This window comes from Cydia strobilella, chromosome Z, assembly GCF_947568885.1.
Source record: "Cydia strobilella chromosome Z, ilCydStro3.1, whole genome shotgun sequence".
NCBI lineage: Eukaryota > Metazoa > Arthropoda > Insecta > Lepidoptera > Tortricidae > Cydia > Cydia strobilella.
Genome location: NC_086068.1, coordinates 37,061,508 through 37,082,690, shown reverse-complemented (window position 1 = coordinate 37,082,690; position 21,183 = coordinate 37,061,508). Strand labels below are relative to the sequence as shown.

General features: G+C 39.4%; 1 protein-coding gene across 1 annotated transcript in view; it reads left to right on the top strand.

Annotated features, from left to right (window-relative positions):
* The window catches only part of LOC134754965 (uncharacterized), a 93,887-nt gene extending 72,718 nt beyond the window's left edge, over nucleotides 1-21,169 (top strand). The window contains exons 13-16 of the mRNA XM_063691459.1: nucleotides 7,024-7,244; nucleotides 8,130-8,469; nucleotides 11,222-11,366; nucleotides 16,278-21,169. Coding sequence (XP_063547529.1) covers nucleotides 7,024-7,244; nucleotides 8,130-8,469; nucleotides 11,222-11,366; nucleotides 16,278-16,405 — 834 coding nt within the window. The 3' untranslated portion in view covers nucleotides 16,406-21,169. The remainder of the gene's footprint in view (nucleotides 1-7,023; nucleotides 7,245-8,129; nucleotides 8,470-11,221; nucleotides 11,367-16,277) is intronic.
* The last annotated feature ends 14 nt before the right edge of the window (nucleotides 21,170-21,183 follow it).

Here is a 21,183-nt window from a genome sequence, read left to right as displayed (position 1 = left end):
ATCTGGGTCCGGGTCCGAGTCGGGGTCCGGGTTCAAATCCGGGTCGGAGTTTAGTCCGGGTTCGGGACCGAGTTGGGATCCATGTCCAGACCCAGGTCCGAGACCGGGTCCAAGTTTGGGTCTGAGTCCATAACGAAGAGAATAAATCGCCAAATGTGAACTATGTATCGTTAAAGAGTTTCATTCTGATCATCATCAGCAGTTTCCACTTCAACAAATGTCACTTTTGTCACAATGTCACACACTTAAATGTAAATGCTGTATTTGTAGATGAAAATACAAAAATCACTATATGTATGCCTTTGACATTTGAGGAGTTCCCTCGGTTCCTCATGGATCCCATCATCAGAACTCGAGCTTGACAAAATGTGTCTTGAAAACCTAACTTTCTTAACAAACATAACGAAGAGGACAAATCGCCAAACGTGAACTATGCGTCATTGAAGAGTTCCGTTCTGATCATCATCAGCAGTTCCACTTCATCAAATGTCACTTTTTTAAATGTAAATGCTTGATTTGTTGATGAAAATACTAAAATCACTATAATAAAATAAAAATAAAAAAAGCCTTTTATTCTAAGCACTGAGTTTCCCTAGTTACATTATTGTATACAAAACATTTTATTTGAAATTTGTTTTAAGTTTTTTAAATATTCTTGTTTTGTGCGTTAGACCCCTTCTGGGCGAAGGCCTCCTCCATCGATTTCCACTTGTCTCTGTCTTGAGCCATTTGGATTCAGTTTTTTCCAGACGTTTTTTTGATGTCTTCGTCCCATCTTGTACATGGTTTGCCACTACGTTGTTTACCTAGAGGGCCGCCCCATTTTGTGATCTCAGATGTCCACCTGTCATCTTCGAGTCGTGCCACATGACCTGCCCATCGAAATTTAAATTTTTTGCATAGCACAAAGCATCTATAGTTTTTGTTACACTTCTTATTTTAGTGTGCCGAACTTTCTCAATTTTTTTAATTTTAAGGATGCTGCGTTCCATGGCTCTTTGGCATGTAGTGATTTTGTTCGAGACCTTTTTTGTAAATTTCCAAGTCTGTCAGGCACGGTAGTATGCAGGAGTCCATTATTTTTCTTTTTAATTCAATTTTTTTTTCAACGCAGGCTTCGTCATGTGGCTACAAATGCAAATCAGCAACATGCTTCGTCCAAAAAATACCAATGATGATATCCGCAACAGGCTTCGTCACTTTCAATTCAATTGACATATTACTCTTTAATATTTCTTTGTAGCTCCAGAACTTGTTCCAGCTTTGTCGTGATCTTCTTTCTATCTCAAGCTCGTTGTTGTTGCTTTCAAATCCGATTTGCTTGCCGAGATAGATATACTGTTCAACATACTGTACTGGTTCATTTTCTAAGGTGATATTTTTCTTAATGCTGTTTGTCATGATTTTGGTTTTTGACAAGTTGACCTCCAAGCCTATTTTTTTACTAGCTGCTTGGAGTGTTTCCATCATGTATTGTAAATTTGCACTTGTTTCAGCTAATAGGACCAGATCGTCTGCGAATCTTAGGTGTGTAAGGCATCTTCCTCTAATTTTTTAAGCCATAGTTCTTCCAGTCTAGTGGGCTTATAACTGATTCCAGTACAGAAATAAATAATTTTGGCGATAATGGATCCCCCTGTCTAACTCCTCTTTTTATGGGAAAGCTGCAGCCTGCTGTCTCTAGTTTGATTTTACTTGTGCTTTGTTTATATATGTGTTTTATTATTTCTATATATTCTCTTTCTACTCCTTGGGTTTTCAGTGCTTGCCAGATACTGGAATGTGAGATTGTATCATAGTACATTTTACAACTAGTGTGAAAAGACATTTCACACGTGTTGTAAACGACGTTTTTTAATACAATTGCGAAAAAATAATAAATAGGTTATTTGACTAATTTTTGAAAATGGTTTTAATTGATTGTTTATGACTTAATAATTACACTACATTGATATTTCCGTGAAATTTCCTGTATTAAATATAAAAAATCAATGTTAAAGTTTATTTATTTTGAACGCGCCTTAAACGCTGTTTTTGCAAAGGGGCTAATCACGTGACACGTGTGACGTCACACGCGAGTAAACTCAGTCAATGACCTTAGTAAATCTTATGGTTTATGTGCATTTAATTGATTATTTCACTGTAAAATGGTATATAAATAGTGTATAGTGCCACAATGTTCAAGTACGACTATAAAAAAATCCAGATAAATTGTTTGTTTCCGTTCCAACGAATCCCAAAAAAAGAAAAATGTGGTTAAAACTAGCGCGAAGAGACCCAAAGAGCATTTTAGCGCATACAAATGTTTTTATGCGTGAAGACCACTTCGATGTAAGTAATATTTAACTGTAAATAAATATGGTAGTTAAAGCAGCGGATTTTGTTGAACGAAACAAGATCTAGGTATTTAATGTATTACTACATAACCTCATAACATAGCTCTTTCAGCATTAGTAGGTAGTTAGTAGCATACTTTTTCTTTCAAACTAAAGTGCAGTATGGAGATACTATTCTCGTCATCGTATTCTATATATATATCGTCGTCGTATTCGTATCATCGTTATCGAAATGTTCGTAAATAAACAATTTCTACGTATACTCACATAGCTGTTTTTACATTTCTAAGTTCCGCAGCATAGTAATCCGGATTATCTTTAAAGAAAAGTGCAACCATTGATGCGTCTATGTCTGGTAGGTTGCCGCTATCCGCTTTCACATATTTCGGCTCCATTTTGAGATTCTTATGAATATTGTGCTACTAGATATACGGATAAATCGGAATATATCAGAAAACTGTGGAACAATAACTAAAATTAACTAAATACAAATAAAACAGTTAAAACACTCAAGGCAATCAAGAATGTTTACGCGCGTGTGACGTCATCCGAGCGTTGACCAATCACAGAGCGTTCACGTCCCTGATGAAATTTCAAAAAATATTAAATTTTCTTTCGTTTATATTCCAAAAACTAAACATAATTTACATTCAAATATAGTGAAAAATACTTTATTAGTTTATTATCTTTCAGGATGACAGCAATTCGTTATATATTTTTAATGTTGTCAAATACCCTATTAATATATCATTAGTAGAATCATACCACCAAACCAAACCAAAACCAAAAGTACCTATACAGCTAAGATACGCGAGCTGCCGCAGCCCGCGATACCTTCATACTCGTGCGCGCCCCGGCCGCGGCCGCCGCGGGCCCGGCGCGGGTTGGTCAACGACACCTCCTCATAACTCATGAGGCCCTGGTACCTGCTCCGCGCTAAATTCAATTTTAACTGTGTTTCGAAAGTATAGTTTGGAACTATAAAGTAAAAAGCACTAGTTCGAGAAATTGAGCTTCTCGCACGCTACGCAGCCACAAAAAGTACCACTTTTTGAGCAACTGTATTAAAAAATGCTTTTTCTCAAACATGCTATGTAATATTGATATTACGTTCTTTATATTAGGCTGGGAAGTATCACGACTCCGGCGCGGCTAGACGAGGGGCCTGTAATGAAATTTCATACAAAGTTGCAGGCCTAGGCCGGGAAGTGGCTCTTTTTTAATTTCCATTTCACATATATTTGAGACACAGCATCATGGCATTCAGCCAAAAAAAAAAATTATAACCAATATTTGCTTATGGTTCGGAATGACATTCTGCCAATACCCCTTAAAAAAAACAATAAACGATTATTAATATATTTTGCAGTTTTATTTGTATCAAATTTACAAAAAATATATAAATAAAACATTATTAACAAATTCCAATAATATTTAATTACAAATTTACCTACAAATACAGATTTAAAATATAGTTGGTCAAACCAGTTTGTCAGTAAATAAGAACAAAAAAACTATACTCATCCTTTTCTTTTGGGTGCTAGTACCAGTATAAGACAAAGATAGTATGATTATCTCTGTCTATGTTTGAAATGAGACAGTCCTTTGACAAACATATTTCATTTAAATATTAGCGGTAAAAATGTCTACTCAAACACGCGTTGGTGGTTTTTTAATCGTTTTGGAGGTAAAGTTGAACATTTTTCATTGTGTATCTGTAATTATATTTTATTGGATTTATTGTGCGTTGTTTATTGTGTTATTTAATATGAGTTCCGACGAAAATATTAAATGAATACCTGTTAATTATACTCCATGTTTAAGGCAACGATGTATGTGAAGCATAATATCAACATAAAAAACTATGTAATCTTAGTTATGTGGCTAAAACTACAGTCAGAAGGATACAAGGCGAAAAATCAAAGATACATAAATATACCTTTGAACATTTGTGTAATAAATTGATTAACTACATGTGTAAAATATACGACACGTGTGATAAAGATAGGTACAAGTGGTAGTTATATTTTGTGCCTAGTTTACTTTTAGTTTCTTTAGAATTAAAACTTTGATTTCGTGGAGATTTCTTTATTTATTTCATTGCATGTTTGAGAAAAGCACTATACATACATCGGCGTGAAAAGGGGTTGTCGGCCTCATAACTATCCGGCCTCACTACGTTCGGCCGTATATATGCATTCGGCCGGCAACCCCTTACTTCCCGGCCTCTGTAGTAATGTACTATTTGGTAATCAATGTAAGCTATGTATAAGGATCTTCGTTTTTCTTGGTACTTTTCGATAACAAGATCGAGTGTGTGTATATGATCTATTGTTGAGAAGCATTTTCGGAATCCCGCTTGCTCTACAGGTTGTGTTTTTTCTAGTTGTTTGCTTATTCTGCGGTCTATAATAGATGTGAAGATTTTGTATAAGGTTGATAAGAGGCTTATAGGCCTGTAGTTGCCACTGTCGTTAGGCTCTCCTTTTTTATATAATAATATAATATCAGATTCTGACCACTGCGAGGGAGTTTCTGCTGTCTCTAGTATTAAGTTGAATAAAAATGCGAGCTAATATTTCAATTCCTAATTTTATGTCTTCGTTTCTTATTTTGTCACAGCCGGGGCTTTTTTCAGATTTTAGTATATCACTATATGTATGCCTTAAATGTTTGAGGAGTTCCCTCGATTCCTCAAGGATCCAATCATCAGAACTGCGTTTTGACAAAAACGGGACCAATCTGTATGTATATACTTACAAACAAAAAAAGAATTCTTAAAATCGGTCCAGAAATGACGGAGTTATGGAGTAACAAACATAAAAAAAAACATACAACCGAATTGAGAACCTCCTCCTTTTCAAATCTTGAAGTTACGTGTGCCTAAATAGTTATGAGCGGTAGTGTAGTGTAGTTACGTCGTTGACCTTTCCAGCAGATTTTTTAAAATGTTGTTTTATTTCATGAGTAACTATCGCGGTAACCGAAGACAATATTATATATGTGACGTTTTCAATCAAAAGGAACCACATTGTCGCTTACCATAAGGACGAAATTGGATTGTATCTTTATACGAATAACCTGTCACAGCGTCCTTTTGGCAAGCGGCAATGTGGTACCTTTTGATTGAAAACGACACATATGTTGATTAAAATCTACGATTTATTGCATGAATAATTGAACATCTACATTGCTACTACAAATGCCGGGAAAAAGACTATTTCCAGCCGAATATGGTTTAGGACCGAGGCCATCTCATGGCTGGTGATTCCTATCGGCCGAGGTATGTATAGTGCTTTGCTCACAAAAAGGAATGAAATTATTATTTTCTCAAAAATGGAAGGCAAAGTCGACGTTGCCGGTTAAAAAGTAGGTCGCGAAGTCATGGTCAGTTATAGTCAGTCAAAAAATTAAAAAGTTAAAAACAAATCGAGACTGCAATGTTGCATACAAATTCCATTATTTGTTGAGTTCCAAACTTTTTAAAAGTTGAAGTGGCCATATCAAATGAAGGCATAGGTCCATTAAACAGCCAAACAGATGATCAGTACTTATTCTTATAATCTTGGTACCGCGACTATTTAGGTGTCTCAAATAGGTTGGCGTATTTTCAGCAGAAAAATACACTTCCATTTTTAATTTAAAAAATAGAACAACGGCAAAGCAAATCTTTTTAGTTTTTTCTGTGAAAATACCTATATACATAAGAACGTTGCTTCTGTAAAATATTACTATATATGACTCGGCTGGAAGGCTACTTGCTGGCTTCGGATTCAATTACACGGACTCCCAAGGTCGTCCGTTTAAAACGAATCCTCAGCCAGCAAGTAGCTACTTCCGAGCCTCGACAATAATGTACTATTAAAAACCATCTACTTCCGAGCCTCGACAATAATGTACTATTAAAAACCATTTGTAACTTAAAAGTTAATATACGGCGCGGCGCGTGACTATTCTTACAATGCATAAGTCAAAATGACAGATAAAGACAAACGATTCATAGCTAATTCAGGCCAGTAACGCTTTTATGAATAACGCAATAAATATGTTTATAGGAATGACGCGAACGATAAGTTATCATTTCCATACACTACTTATCATTTGATTGGCGTTGACGATTAGCAATTGTCATCGTGACTAGTTACGCCTGTTAAATCCGTTAATATTATAAATGCGAAAGTGTGTTTGTCTGTTACCTCTTCACGCTTAAACCGCTGAACGGATTTAGTTGAAATTTCCTATAGAGGTTTGAGTCCCGGGGAAGGACAAAGTTTTTATCCTAGAAATCATCCTTTATGGGGCTGAAAATGAGAGTGGAAGTTTTTATGGGGAATCGATAAAAAGCAGATTGGATTAAAGAAAGCTACCCAAATTACTAACTCTACTAAGTAATCAATAAGGTCAATGTGGGTAAGACCGTCTACAAATTCTTTCGTCGCTTTTAACTCTTGCACACATTCTCCACTGACGGAAGGTTCCTTTCTGACTGTGTCTGAGCGACTTACGTGTACAAATACGACAGTTCATGGCTTGTGGCGGTTTTCCCTCCAATATATTTTATTTATATGCATTAAAGGTCGCTTAAACCGGCAATTTTGTACGAGAATCCATTGCTGTTATTACGAGCATAATAACAAAATTTCCACGCAATTGATTGTTTGAATGTTAGCGTTTGTACTATCGTTAGGTGCCCGAGAAGTATACGTGCAGCATCTGCCTGAACCCGCGGCGCGGGCGGCGGCGGCAGCGGTTCATGCACGACCAGGACCGGCTGTACGAGGGGCTGCTACCGGGCCCGGGCGGCGGGCGCGCCTGCGACGCGCTGCGCCGCGCGCACGAGCTGTCCGGCAACCTGCTGCGCATCGAGGATGCGCTGCACGCCGTACGCGTCAACACGCGCGTCGCACAGTACGTACCTACCGACCGAAACACCGTCGCGTCGCGTGTCGCGTCGGCAGGGCCCGCCATTTATACGCAAGCGCAACACACAAGCCTTATTCATAACACTCAACAAACCTTTATTACTTAACACAGCCAGGCGGTGGCAGGAAGGACAAACCTCAGACCAACAATACTATAGAGGTGACAAGGGTGGAGGGGGGTGTTACCGAGCTTTCAGTATTAGCAGAGAAAGCGCTGTTATATGTATATTGAGGTCCTTGTTAAAGACTCATTTTTCAACTGTGTCTACCTTTAAAAAGGCCTAAGTACCACGTCAAAACGGTAGACGTATTGTTAGTAACCACCAGTGCTTGGCGGGCAACAATTTATCCGACTATATTACGTTTTGTATGTTTTTGGTATGTTGTCAGGAATGTTAAGTGTTTTTAATTTCGTGCCATTGCGTAAATTCTGTCCCTCACGGGCGCACGCATGTGGCAACTCTAGATGCAATGCAAGTTATACTTAGTATACTTGCATTGCATCTGCAATTAATACTGACAAGGGCCACACAACGGCGAGTGCCCAACGCGTACCTCAGCATCAGATAAATTTAGGACGCCTGTAAATAACGCCAATAATGTATTGTCTGGAGATTACTAGTTAAACTCTTGTTACTTGTATTCAATATTTTTACCGAATAAGAATTCGGGTTATTATGATATTGATTGGGGCTACTAAAATAAGTGCTTCAAGACAACTCGTTTGACTAGTTCACTCTGATGCGGGTTCCTTTTACAGTTGCATGGCGTTGGCAGTCGACGGTTAGTTATAATAACGTTGTCCCTGATTAATCTTTTGCAGCTTATTAAAATGATGCCTTATTAATTTAAAATGATTTTTCTTCCACAGGACAAAGAACCATCCGAAATTGTACCTGTGGGCCAGAGATTGGGAATCTGTTGAATTATCCTTCGCTCAAGAAAAACTCAAGTCTGAATATTCAGACCTGAATGTGATCATCAATAATTTGGGAAAGGAGAACTTGCCTCTTAAGACGGAGGATTTAAAAGAAATGGCCTTAGATATGAAGACTCCTTCTTCTGACGAACTGGAGGAAAAACATAACCCAATGGAAAAAGAGAACCAAATAGGATCTCAGGCTTTACTTAACGGGTTGCTGTCGAGTCCCGGCGCGGCGTCTCTGGAGCTGCCCATCAGTGAATCCGAACTAGACAAGCTGGCTACATCTGTGCATGGTAACATTACATATACGAAAAGGATCTCAGGCTTTACTTAGCGGGTTGCTGTCGAGTCCCGGCGCGGCGTCTCTGGAGCTGCCCATTAGTGAATCCGAACTAGACAAGCTGGCTACATCTGTGCATGGTAACATTACATATACAAATAGGATCTCTGGCTTTACTTAGCGGGTTCCTGTCGAGTCCCGGCGCGACGTCTCTGGAGCTGCCCATCAGTGAATCCGAACTAGACAAGCTGGCTACATCTGTGCATGGTAACATTACATATACGAATAGGATCTCAGGCTTTACTTAGCGGGTTGCTGTCGAGTCCCGGCGCGGCGTCTCTGGAGCTGCCCATCAGTGAATCCGAACTAGACAAGCTGGCTACATCTGTGCATGGTAACATTACATATACGAATAGGATCTCAGGCTTTATTAGCGGGTTGCTGTCGAGTCCCGGCGCGGCGTCTCTGGAGCTGCCCATTAGTGAATCCGAACTAGACAAGCTGGCTACATCTGTGCATGGTAACATTACATATACAAATAGGATCTCTGGCTTTACTTAGCGGGTTGCTGTCGAGTCCCGGCGCGACGTCTCTGGAGCTGCCCATCAGTGAATCCGAACTAGACAAGCTGGCTACATCTGTGCATGGTAACATTACATATACGAATAGGATCTCAGGCTTTACTTAGCGGGTTGCTGTCGAGTCCCGGCGCGGCGTCTCTGGAGCTGCCCATCAGTGAATCCGAACTAGACAAGCTGGCTACATCTGTGCATGGTAACATTACATATACGAATAGGATCTCAGGCTTTATTAGCGGGTTGCTGTCGAGTCCCGGCGCGGCGTCTCTGGAGCTGCCCATTAGTGAATCCGAACTAGACAAGCTGGCTACATCTGTGCATGGTAACATTACATATACAAATAGGATCTCTGGCTTTACTTAGCGGGTTGCTGTCGAGTCCCGGCGCGACGTCTCTGGAGCTGCCCATCAGTGAATCCGAACTAGACAAGCTGGCTACATCTGTGCATGGTAACATTACATATACGAATAGGATCTCAGGCTTTATTAGCGGGTTGCTGTCGAGTCCCGGCGCGGCGTCTCTGGAGCTGCCCATTAGTGAATCCGAACTAGACAAGCTGGCTACATCTGTGCATGGTAACATTACATATACAAATAGGATCTCTGGCTTTACTTAGCGGGTTGCTGTCGAGTCCCGGCGCGACGTCTCTGGAGCTGCCCATCAGTGAATCCGAACTAGACAAGCTGGCTACATCTGTGCATGGTAACATTACATATACAAATAGGATCTCTGGCTTTACTTAGCGGGTTGCTGTCGAGTCCCGGCGCGGCGTCTCTGGAGCTGCCCATCAGTGAATCCGAACTAGACATTGCATATAACATACATTTGTGTATATTTATTTGGCTTTCCTAGAAGTATACATATCTGTGCTGTAAGTTTGTAGCGATCTACTAAACTTAGTGCAAGTAGGTAGTTATATCTAAAAGGCATTTATAGTTTTGTGACAAATAAATAACCCTAATTAATTTAAGCATGCTATTTGTGACTTTCGAACTAAAATTTATAGATCGAGCACATTGCAACTTGTAGCAGTGACATATATATTTGCTGTCATGACTCACATGTGTTTACCGTTTCGGCGTGGTTGAATTCTAAAAGCCGCAAAAGAGCACCCTCATTGTTTTACGGAATATATTTTAATAGTCATAATTTTAACTTTATTTTAAATGGTATTGATTTAGACTGGTATTTGTGTATTCGGTAATCGGGATAGTGACTGTAGTAAAGTACCTACTCGCAAAACAAGCTTTGAAACATTTGTGTTTTTGACTACGGGATTTAAAAGTCATCAATCATCATCCCTAATAAGAGATTAATATAAGATATAACTATTAAGTTAAAAAAAAACTAAAAATCCCCTATGCATTACTCCAAAAAATCAATGTTAGGCCAAACATGCCTTACATCAGGGGTTCCCAATCTTTATCAGTCCGCGGCGCACTTGCAAGTTTATAATATCGGCGGCGGCGGCGGCGGCGGCGGCGGCGCCCTAACCTAGCTAGGCTATTCGAAAGAGATGGGTAACATGGCGAGGAGGATTGCCTCCCGGTGCCTTAGGGCGCCGCGGCGCACAGTTTGGGAACGCCTGCCTTACATCACTATGGAAAAGAGCTGATACTGTTCAAAGTGCTGGATCGATTTTTATCTAACATACGAGTAGCTAAGAACCACCGCAAGGAAACTCGCTTTCACAGGGACCGTTACCAGTATAACTAACAATCAAAATATCTCATAGCATTTACAATATTTCTTTGATATTATAAGATAGTATTTAGGTTAGGTAAGGAAGTGATCAGATTAGCTAAATTACTTAATAAAATATACATAAACAACCGTGATACCGATACAATATTGAATACCGGTTAATTTGTATGAAAAACTAGTGCCTATGCCAATTCTTGGGATTAGTTGCCAAGCGGATCCCAGGCTCCCATGAGCCGTGGCAAAACGCCGGGACAACGCGAGGAAGATGATGATTGTATGAAAAATATAACCGGTATTCGGTCCCTGCTTTCACGTAATAAAAAATTCGTTGTAGATCTACGATGCCACAGACAGACAGACAGACAGACATTGGCGTCAACTATACAACACCCCTCTTTTTGCGTCGCGGGTTAGTCGCGAGGTAAGATGAGAGGTTGTGTCATGTGTGTCATGTGTGTTTGTTTGTTTGTTCAGAGCACGAGAGCAGGGCGCGGGCGCGCGCGCCGCAGCCCGAGGCCGCCATCGAGAACACCGCGTGCCGCGCGCGCCTGCTGCGCCACATCCAGCGCTGCCACGCGCTGCTCGACCAGCGGCTCGACTCCATGGAGGCGCAAGTCGCAGGTAAACGACATACCTAAATATACCTATGCTGCCCAAATGTATGTGTACGCTGTACGGTCAACACTGAAACCTATTATAGCATAAATTACATTACACTTTGATATCTTGGGGGGGCCTCCATTAATTGCGTGAGGTGATATTTGTCGAGGCCCCTCCCTCCCCTCCCCGCCCCTCGACGAGAAGGGGTATCTGCCTACCTACCTGCGCTAGGCGTCTTGTTTCTAAATATTAATTCTCGTTAACAATTTCGTCCATACCTCCCTTGCCAATCAAATTAGATCCAAAAATAGCGTTTTGAGGAATTAATTCCCATCAAGCTGGAAATAGGTTTTAAAGCCGTTCCATCGGCTTGCCGCTATCACTGTCACATTTTGCAAGAAACAACGGGAAAGACAATGCGCGCCACGTGTTAATTTTGATCAAATTTCGTCGATTTTTGTTTATTTTAAAAACGTTGGCTTATACAATACATACAATATCGAAATTCGAAAGCTGTCAAATTACCATTTAAGTTAAAATAGTTTTTTTTTCTTTTTTAGGGTTCCGTACCAAAAAGGTACAAAAGGAACCCTTATGGTGCGGCTCTGTCCGTCTGTCTGCAAGTGTTCTCAGCAAGGTGTTATTTAGATGTGTTACGTATCATGTCGTACACCGTCCACCGCTTTACTATCAGTTCCATTCACTCGCTAAATATATGTAAACAACATTTTTTTAGCAAGAGCATGCAATATATACAATAAGAAATATTCACACATTGATTTGTTTCAGCATAGGTGTAGGTGTAGGGATTTGTTTCTGTCACCAAACAAAATAAAAAATAAAATGGCAAATCTCTTTAACTCGTAGCTCGTAATACAATTGTAATCTTGTGTTGTATTGTTATAATTCTTCCTGATACAGGTATAATATACTTAAAAGGAAGTCCCAACCGACTACCTTGTAATGTAACATTTTATTAATGAAATAAAATATTTTCATTTTCATTTTCATTTTTCAATTGTTATTGTAATGTACCTATTTGATATTTCAAATTCTAAATTGAAAATGTGTTTGTTAGTTTCCAAATTCTAAATTATGCTTGTTATATTTTTAATCGTGCTCGTAGAATATTTATTGAATGTTACTGTTAAATTCGACCTTTAAATTCAAAATACCTACCTAATAATTGTACTTTTTTTTCGGAGCAAAGGAATTTTGTATTAACTATATGTGGAGACTCTTTTGGCCTATGTTGTAACTATATATTTTAACTTATTGTATTATTATGTGCTGTATGTTTCCCAAATAAATAAATAAAAAATACCTAATATAAAGAGGGGGCAAAATTTCAAACTAGTTACCAAGTCAAGGTCAAGTGGGATATCATTTGAAAGAGCTGAGATTGAACATTCCAAATGAATTTCGCGGTGAAAAACAAAATTGAAGGAAAATGTGAAAAAATACTTTACATAATAATAACATTATCATAAATATTACAGGAAAAATATAATCACACTTCTATATAGAAAACTTTTTTTTAATTATCAAAAAACATTTACTAATTTAATTTGCTATTTAAGCCCCTTTGCGGGAATTTATTATAATAAAAAATTCTATGAGATTACACTATGTATCTTTAAAATAAATCAAAAATGGTTGAAATCGGTTCACATGATAAAGAATTATCCCTGAAAAACCAACATACATACAGGTCGCGCAAATTAGTTAGCCAATTTGCCGATAGATGGCGCTGTACACATTTATGCTTAGCCATTACAATTTTGCTTCTGGTCAAGTCTTTCGTCATTATAGTTACATGAGAAAGTTTAAAGTTTTTACGGAACCCTCGGTGCGAGAGTTATTTTGTTTATAGTGTCACATAATAATAAAGTTAGATTAAAAGTCCGAGTTAGAGGTTACTTTGGGAATTAATTGTATCGAGCGAAGTGTCTTAATTCGTTTATCGGAAGCTGTGTTATTAAAGATAATCTAATCAAGAACTACATATATTTTTTCTCAAAAATGGACGGCAAAGTCGACGTTGCCGGTTAAAAAGTAGGTCGCGAAGTGCGTAGTTTATGGTCAGTCAAAAATTAAAAAGTTAAAAACATTGCAGTCTCGATTTCGGGACTGCAATGTTGCGTACAAATTCCATTATTTGTCGAGTTGCAAACTTTTTAAAAGTTGAAGTGACCATATCAAATGAAGGCATAGGTCCAAACAGATGATCAGTACTTATTATTATAATGTTGGTACCGCGACTATTTAGGTATCTCAAATAGGTTGGCGTATTTTCAGCAGAAAAATACACTTCCATTTTTAATTTAAAAAAATAAAACGGCGGCAAAGCAAATCTTTTTACTTTTTTCTGTGAAAATATATACATAAGAACGTTGCTTCTGTAAAATATTTCTATTATATTTGCATTTGTTGCGCCATTTTTGAGAAAAGCACTATATATGACTCGGCTGGAAGGCTGCTTGCTGGCTTCGGATTCAATTAAACGGACTCCCAAGGTCGTCCGTTTAAAACGAATCCTCAGCCAGCAAGTAGCTACTTCCGAGCCTCGACAATAATGTACTATTCCACGTCTACGAATATAAACGTCTTTTAGAAAAATATGATAATATAAGGAGATTTTACGCCTTCTGGCTCAGGGAACGTCCTTAATAGTCTTAATACTTTCATTTAGTCCTAAATGCGTGAAATCCCAGTTTGCTCCATCCAAGGAAGTTTGCATAAATTTTTGGAGCCTTAGGAGATAATTTTTCCTTGGTTTGCCAAACCACTCGATGTAGAAGGAACCCACCATCAATTCCAATGGCACTACCAGCAAGGTTTGGTGGATCAAATACTGGTAAAAACAAAAAAAAAAAAGAATTCAAAGTGGCGGCCATTTTTACAAACTGACTAAGAATTCATATTAAAGCACCTTTCGGGTCCTCAGATATAAATTTTCGGACGTACCGTTTTCGGTCAAGCAAAAAACTGAAAGAGCAAAAATTTATGCACACCCCCTGGGATGGAGCAAACTCGGATTACACGCATTTAGGACCAAATTAAGGTATTAAAACGATTACAGCTTGCTGGGAATTTAATTCTTCGAAAAAATCTACACTCGGGTGCAAAGAAGCCTGACCACCCCAGCATTTTTAAAAAATTTTCAATTTCTGTAGAAACTGTAAGCGTTACTGTGACATATTATATACCTAATGAAAGGTTGGCTTTTCCTCTATAAATTGACGTGCTTTTCACAGATTTGCTGCCAATACTTTCAGACTTTCAGAGCTAAGAACGTTGCCGCCCTAAAAATGCGTACTGGAGTATAACTGATGCATAATGAGAAAACTGTGATTCTAAGGAAATTAAGGAAAAATTAAAATAATTTTCAGCATTTTAATACCGTGTATTGCCTTCTCTAGCCCTACGACACGCAGTCATACGGTTTTTCATCGATCTTATTGATTTTTTTTCAATGTCTTGAGGGATGCCCGCCCATTCTTCTTCGATCGCAGTCTTTAGCTCCATTAAGGTTTCAGGGGCGGGATTTCTGGCCCGGATTCTTCTTTTCAGCTCGTCCCAAATGTGCTTGATCGGATGTAGGTCAGGACTTCGCGCTGGCCACTCCATGACTCTGATGCCGACCTCTTCCAGGTACTCCTTAGTGATCCGGGCTGTATGCGACCGAGCGCTATCTTGTATGAGGATGAACTCATCGCCGATATAACCCGCAAATGGGACCACATGATCAGCTAGGATTTCTTCCACGTACCGACGTGCAGTCAAACCGCCTGAATTCGGCCTGGTACCTGGCCCTGTGATGAACACAATGTCCGTCTTCGCTTCCAGAGAAATGCCAGTCCAGACCATGATTGACCCACCACCATAAGCAACACGATCCTCGATGCAGCATTGAGAGAACCGCTCCCCAGGCCTTCGGTAGACTCGAGCCCGTCTGTCATTGCCAAACAAAGTTATCCTGCACTCGTCGGAGAAAGGTACGGGACTCCATTGCTGAAGGGTCCATTCTTCATGTTCGTGAGCAAAGACGCGTCGTGCTCCACGGTGTATTGGGCCATTTGCAGCTCTGTGGGCTGTCAACTCCTTCTCTTTCATTCGTCTTCTAACTGTCCATCGACTGATAGACACATTCCTGGTCTCTAGGAGCTTCTGTTGAAGCTGAACAGCATTCAGTCGACGATTTCGTAGCGAGGTAACAACAATGAACCGGTCATCTCTCACAGAAGTAATGCGAGTTCTGCCAGTTCCGGGTCTTCTGGAGAACGTCTGATCGTTGCGGAACCTCTGGAAGACATGTTGAACCGATGACTTCGATAGGTTCAGTTGACGAGCCACTGCACGTTGACTAAGCCCTGCCTGCAATAGGGCAACTGTTTGGCCGTCTTCAGTCGGGGTAGTATCCATTTTTCTTCAGTTTTTCCAGGTTCAGTCGATGAGTTTTGTATTCAAGAGACGTATCAATCACGAATGATGCATAAACAATGATAATGACTGATTTTATACCTAATGATAAGTGGTCAATTAGTGCATGCGTTAACGAGCCAGTTGGAGGGGAGTGACTTCCAGGGCCATATTTTGCACAATATCCATCCCCACCCCTAAATATTGACTTCATTTGATAGGGCAGAAAATTATCTACCACGTGGTATTTAAATTATCATGATCTAGCTTTCAGTTATTATAGAAATTGAAAAAATGTAAAAAATGCTGGGGTTGTCCGGTTTCTTTGCACCCGAGTGTAATTTGATTGGCCTATTTGCTTATCGTCGAGTATAACCAAACGATTATGTATATGATAAGTATAGTGGTATAGAAAACTTGTGAATCTTTAGTCCGAGTAAAACAATGTATATATATTGCTGTGTCCAAAACATGTGTCGTCTCGTTTAAGCAAATTGTTTTTCGTCCCAGAGCTAGAGTCGCAAGACGCGTCGCTCGAGGACGACGAGTCGCCGGAGTTCTGCCCGCGCGCCAAGCGGGCGCTGGTGATGATCGCGCGCGACCTGGACGCCATGGAGGAGCTCGGCATCGTCACCTAACACGCGCCTCTAGCGCCCCTCGCGCCGTCAGCGGCCGTCCGCGCAGGCTAGACCACATGCACACCGCACTAGCCTAGCGGGTTACCGTTACCGCACCAGCGGTTTGCCGACATCTAATGAAAGGACATTATTCATTTTATATCGTTTTCATTTCGGTCAGTGGTTGGTTAAACGAATCAGTGTAACGAATTCCAATTGGAATAGTATAGGAATTATAACGCTAAGGTGTACGTTGTTTTCCATTAACAATACGAGAAGAGAGACCATGTAGAACGGGCCGATCACCGCCGCAGCAGTGTAGCGAAGACCGGCGGTGGCGGACCCACGGAATTAAAACCGAACGACTATACGAGTATTATAAAGGTCAAATGATTATGACCAAGATTTGATTTGCGACAATCGGCCTTATGGTATTGTCGTATTTTTAGGAATTAGAAACGATAAATTGAAATAAATCCTGTGTATCAAATTCAAAGACAAATGCTTAGCAACCAGCTGAATTGTCGGCACTTAATTTAACATGTGATTTAGTTAGTCTGTAACAGGCGCAAAATTAACCAACATTAGGCATTAGTGGACATAACACAAAGGTTACCTGTGAATGTTAATAATATAAGAAAGTTAAATTCTGTATCATAAATGTTTTCACCCAGTGGATGAAGTGAAGTAGTTGTTAGTCGTTGCTGCATATTTTTGTAAAGGCCGTAGTCTGTAGTTTATTAGTGCCTCCGCCGTTTTGCGCGGGTGCACGGAGCCGATTGAACGCCTATTGAAAAATTGTATGAGCAACGCAAACAGGCGCGGACGCGTGCGATAGATTTTACTTGCGATGGTACCCGCGCACCCGCTCACCCGCGCACCCGCGCACCCGCGCACCCGCGCACCCGCGCACCCGCGCACCCGCGCACCCGCGCACCCGCGCACCCGCGCACCCGCGCACCCGCGCACCCGCGCACCCGCGCACCCGCGCACCCGCGCACCCGCGCACCCACGCACCCACGCAATACAGCGGAGGCGAGCTAGCGACGGACGGACGGGTCCGCTCACTTGTGAGACCTTGGTCTCTGGTTGATGCCTTACCTTACGCTATGTAGTCACTACTACTAGTCATGTTCTAAACAAATGTTACTGTATCCTCTATTTGTAATACAGTCAACATCAATAATAGCGTATGAAACAACGCGCCAAAAGTATCTGCCACCCTGGAATACTTTTCCAAATAGATATAGATATCAATCTTGTTAATTGACAATGTAGCAGAACCCATGTAAGGTTACGGAATATATATATGTATAAATGTATATATATACCTAAGGTCTGTTTTTTTATTCCGTAGACTAAAATGACGTTTCATGTGTAAGACATGATATTTCTTAGTACCACATGAAATGTCATTTTAGTCTACGGAATATAAAAAAAACAGAATATAGTAACATGACCATCATCACCATCATGGTGGCCTTTTGGTGATCCAATCTTGGATGTAGGCCTCTTCTGTTGAATGCAGTAACATGATAGACGACTTTGTAATTTTTCCTCAGTCACCCGTTGACCACGAACGCTGTAAAGAGTTCGAAACGTCGGGATGTATTATAAATTCAATATACGCGATATAATCCGTTTTCATAGTTTTATTTCATGATAGACGAAATAATTTTTCAGCTATAGAACTGAGCTGATGGTGTGGCTAATAGTAGTATGTGTGATACGTAAGAAAAAATACATGAATTTTATAAGGCAAAAACAAATGGGTTTATGGTAGATGCAAGTCAAACGAGTTGCCAATCCACATTGTTCAGACTGTACTGAACTGTTGCCATATAAATGAGACTAATAGCGTCCTCTTGACAATGATCATATAGTTGGTCAAACCAATTTGTCAGTCAGTAACAACTAGGAAAATTATACTTATCCCTTTCTTTTGGGTGCTAGTACTAGTGTAAGACAAAGATAGTATGTTTCTCTCTGTCTATGTTTGAAATGAGACAGACCTTTGACAAACTATATATTCCTGGTCAGACTCTAGTACATTCTATAAAGTTTTTAAATCGTTAAACTGACACTTGTGGGTCATACATACATTTTCAAACCAAAAGTTGCCCCTCCTGTGGACATAAGTTAACCGCTTGTGTGCATATATGTAATGATTTTAATACAGTTTAATATAAAAAGGGTACTTCTTTACACCGGTTTAATCAGGAAATTAAGCTTTATAGCCTATAACTTTAGGTATTTCTACAGGAAAGAGGTACATTTTCAGTAATAATAATACGAAAAAAATTACAAGCTTTTATTTAACTCCCGATTTTCGTATCTAACTATGAAACTAGGCTACAAAATTTAGCACCATTTCTCGGCTACTTAATGGTTTCATATTAAGCTAAAATTTGGCATACATTATGAAAGATCGATGACAATGTAATAACATCGAGCTGATCCGTTGATGGGAACCTTAGATGGCCATAGGAACTCAGTGTACGATCGATTTCAATAATAACCTATAAGTACTCCGTACGTATACTTACCTGGACACAAGCGGTTACTAATTTTCTAAAGGACAGACTACTTTTTAAAGCCGTATATGATCGGTAAAAAATGATTAAATAACTTTATAGAAGGTATTATTCGCCGATATTCACGATTGACCTTGCCTCATAGTACGTACTGTCCGCGCGCCAATTCCGTGCATTCGGAGGTCGAGGAAGTGGGAGGGTGTGCGCCGCCGCCGCGCCCGTACGTACAAAATGACACTAAACTAATCTGTCATGGCGCCCAACATTCCTAGCATTCCTCAGCCGTGCATGGAATTCGCGCGCGGACAGTATGTCTGATCACTACGCTTTCTGCGCCCTATATCTTGAAAACGTCTCATCTCATGAAACAATATTTGGTACTTAACTTGTCGTAAATTTTATGCTCTACAACTCTTTCCTACATGTAAATAACATCGGAGTTATATAAATTTTGATATCCGCGAAAAACCGATTTGTACGACATTTGACCTTGTATAACTGCTGACGCGCACACGATCTATGCGTCGATTTTTAAGAGAACCTTTAATACGTCATAACGAAGGTGTATACGAGTTTCCAGCTTATTATCTCTCATTCCGAGGTTGACCCCCTTAAGCTTAAGATGACTGGCCCATAATTGTTCGTCAAACTCGGGTAAATCCATTCGACCCTCAGCAAATATCTACCCTACTTATTACTTTTTCTTAATACCTACCAACATCGCATAATCTGACAGATGGATTTACCCGATGATCCATATATATTTTTGTTAAGCTAGATATAGGCTAGATACTTTTGACGCTTAGTCTGATACGCTACTTTTGATGGCAGTACAATGTAACAATGTACTCGTAGGAAACATAAAGCGTCAATGGGAGTCCAAGTTAAGTCTTGGACTCCCATTGACGTCTAATCAATTGACTGGGGGTTTGAAACCAGTTTTAATGATAAATGTTTAATATATTTGAAAAGTACAAGTATGTACATTTCCATATTTTAATTTTATGAAAGATCCTTTTGATTTGTATTTATTGAGTTTGTGAAATAAACAAGTGACATTTAACTGAATTTAGAACCTTACATCAATAAATATTGCGTATTATATTGTAGTATTTATAGTCGTCGAGATCAGCTGATTTTTAGAGTTGCCCGAAAAACCCTGAGGTTCGATTTCTGGTCTTATTTCTTTCTTTCTTGTAAGTATTTAATACGACCGGAAAAATGAAGATTATATTGTTAGACAAATATTCTACAAATTTGATACATATGCTAATTATTGATGTGATGGTGTTTAATGGTTTTAGATGAAAAATACCAGAAACAATTTGTGCATTTTAATTATTTCTAATAACGAACTGTTTCGTTTTTATGAGAAATCTGACTCCGCCCGTAAACACATGTATTAGAAGTCATATTTCTCTGCAGTCTACTGAACGTAATTAAAGAATAATACTATGTGAATGTAATTAAGCCATTTTAAGGCAATATTTATGTCTAAGTAATGTTAAATTCCTTAGTCATTAAAAATTACTGAGTCAATATTATATTTGATTTCCTAGCAAGGGAACACAGAGTTTTCCTTAAAGTAATCATGTACAGGAAATTCAGGCTTCTATAGGGTTATAACTTAATTTTCTTGCGCATTAAAAATAGGTAATACACGTGTTTGTAGGTCGTGATTTCACAGCTGTCATTGGCCTAATTGAATAAACTGCCAAACGGTAGCAAGGTTTGGCTCAATCAAACGGTAACATTACACTATGTGCTATAGCGCCTACATGACTAAATTCGACTTAAAGACCAAGTTGAAAATCCAACAACGCTTGTTAAAAAGCGCTACCGCCATCGTGTGAATAAATACACATGTTTCCATTTGTGTCATCCAAACGCTTTTTAACGCGCGTTGAAAAAGCGCTCGTGAATATGAGGCCTAAGAGAAAGCCACGTGTACCGCGTAATGTACCTCTACCCTAGCCTAGGGCTAACAAATGTGAACCCGTTCGCTGCATAGTGCATACACGGTACCACGCTACCACGTCCCCGACGCTGAACATGTTGTCGTCGTTATAGGTTTATCCGGACTTTATTTGACGAAACTAGATAATTTGTAGATCACCTCTTTTAGTGTAAGCTTTAATTTTAACATGTTAATACAATAATAATAAATAAAATAAAATAAAAAAGCCTTTATGCTACCATAAATATTAATACTTCCAACATTACATTTATAACTCATTAATTTTATTTTAACATGTTTTAATTTAA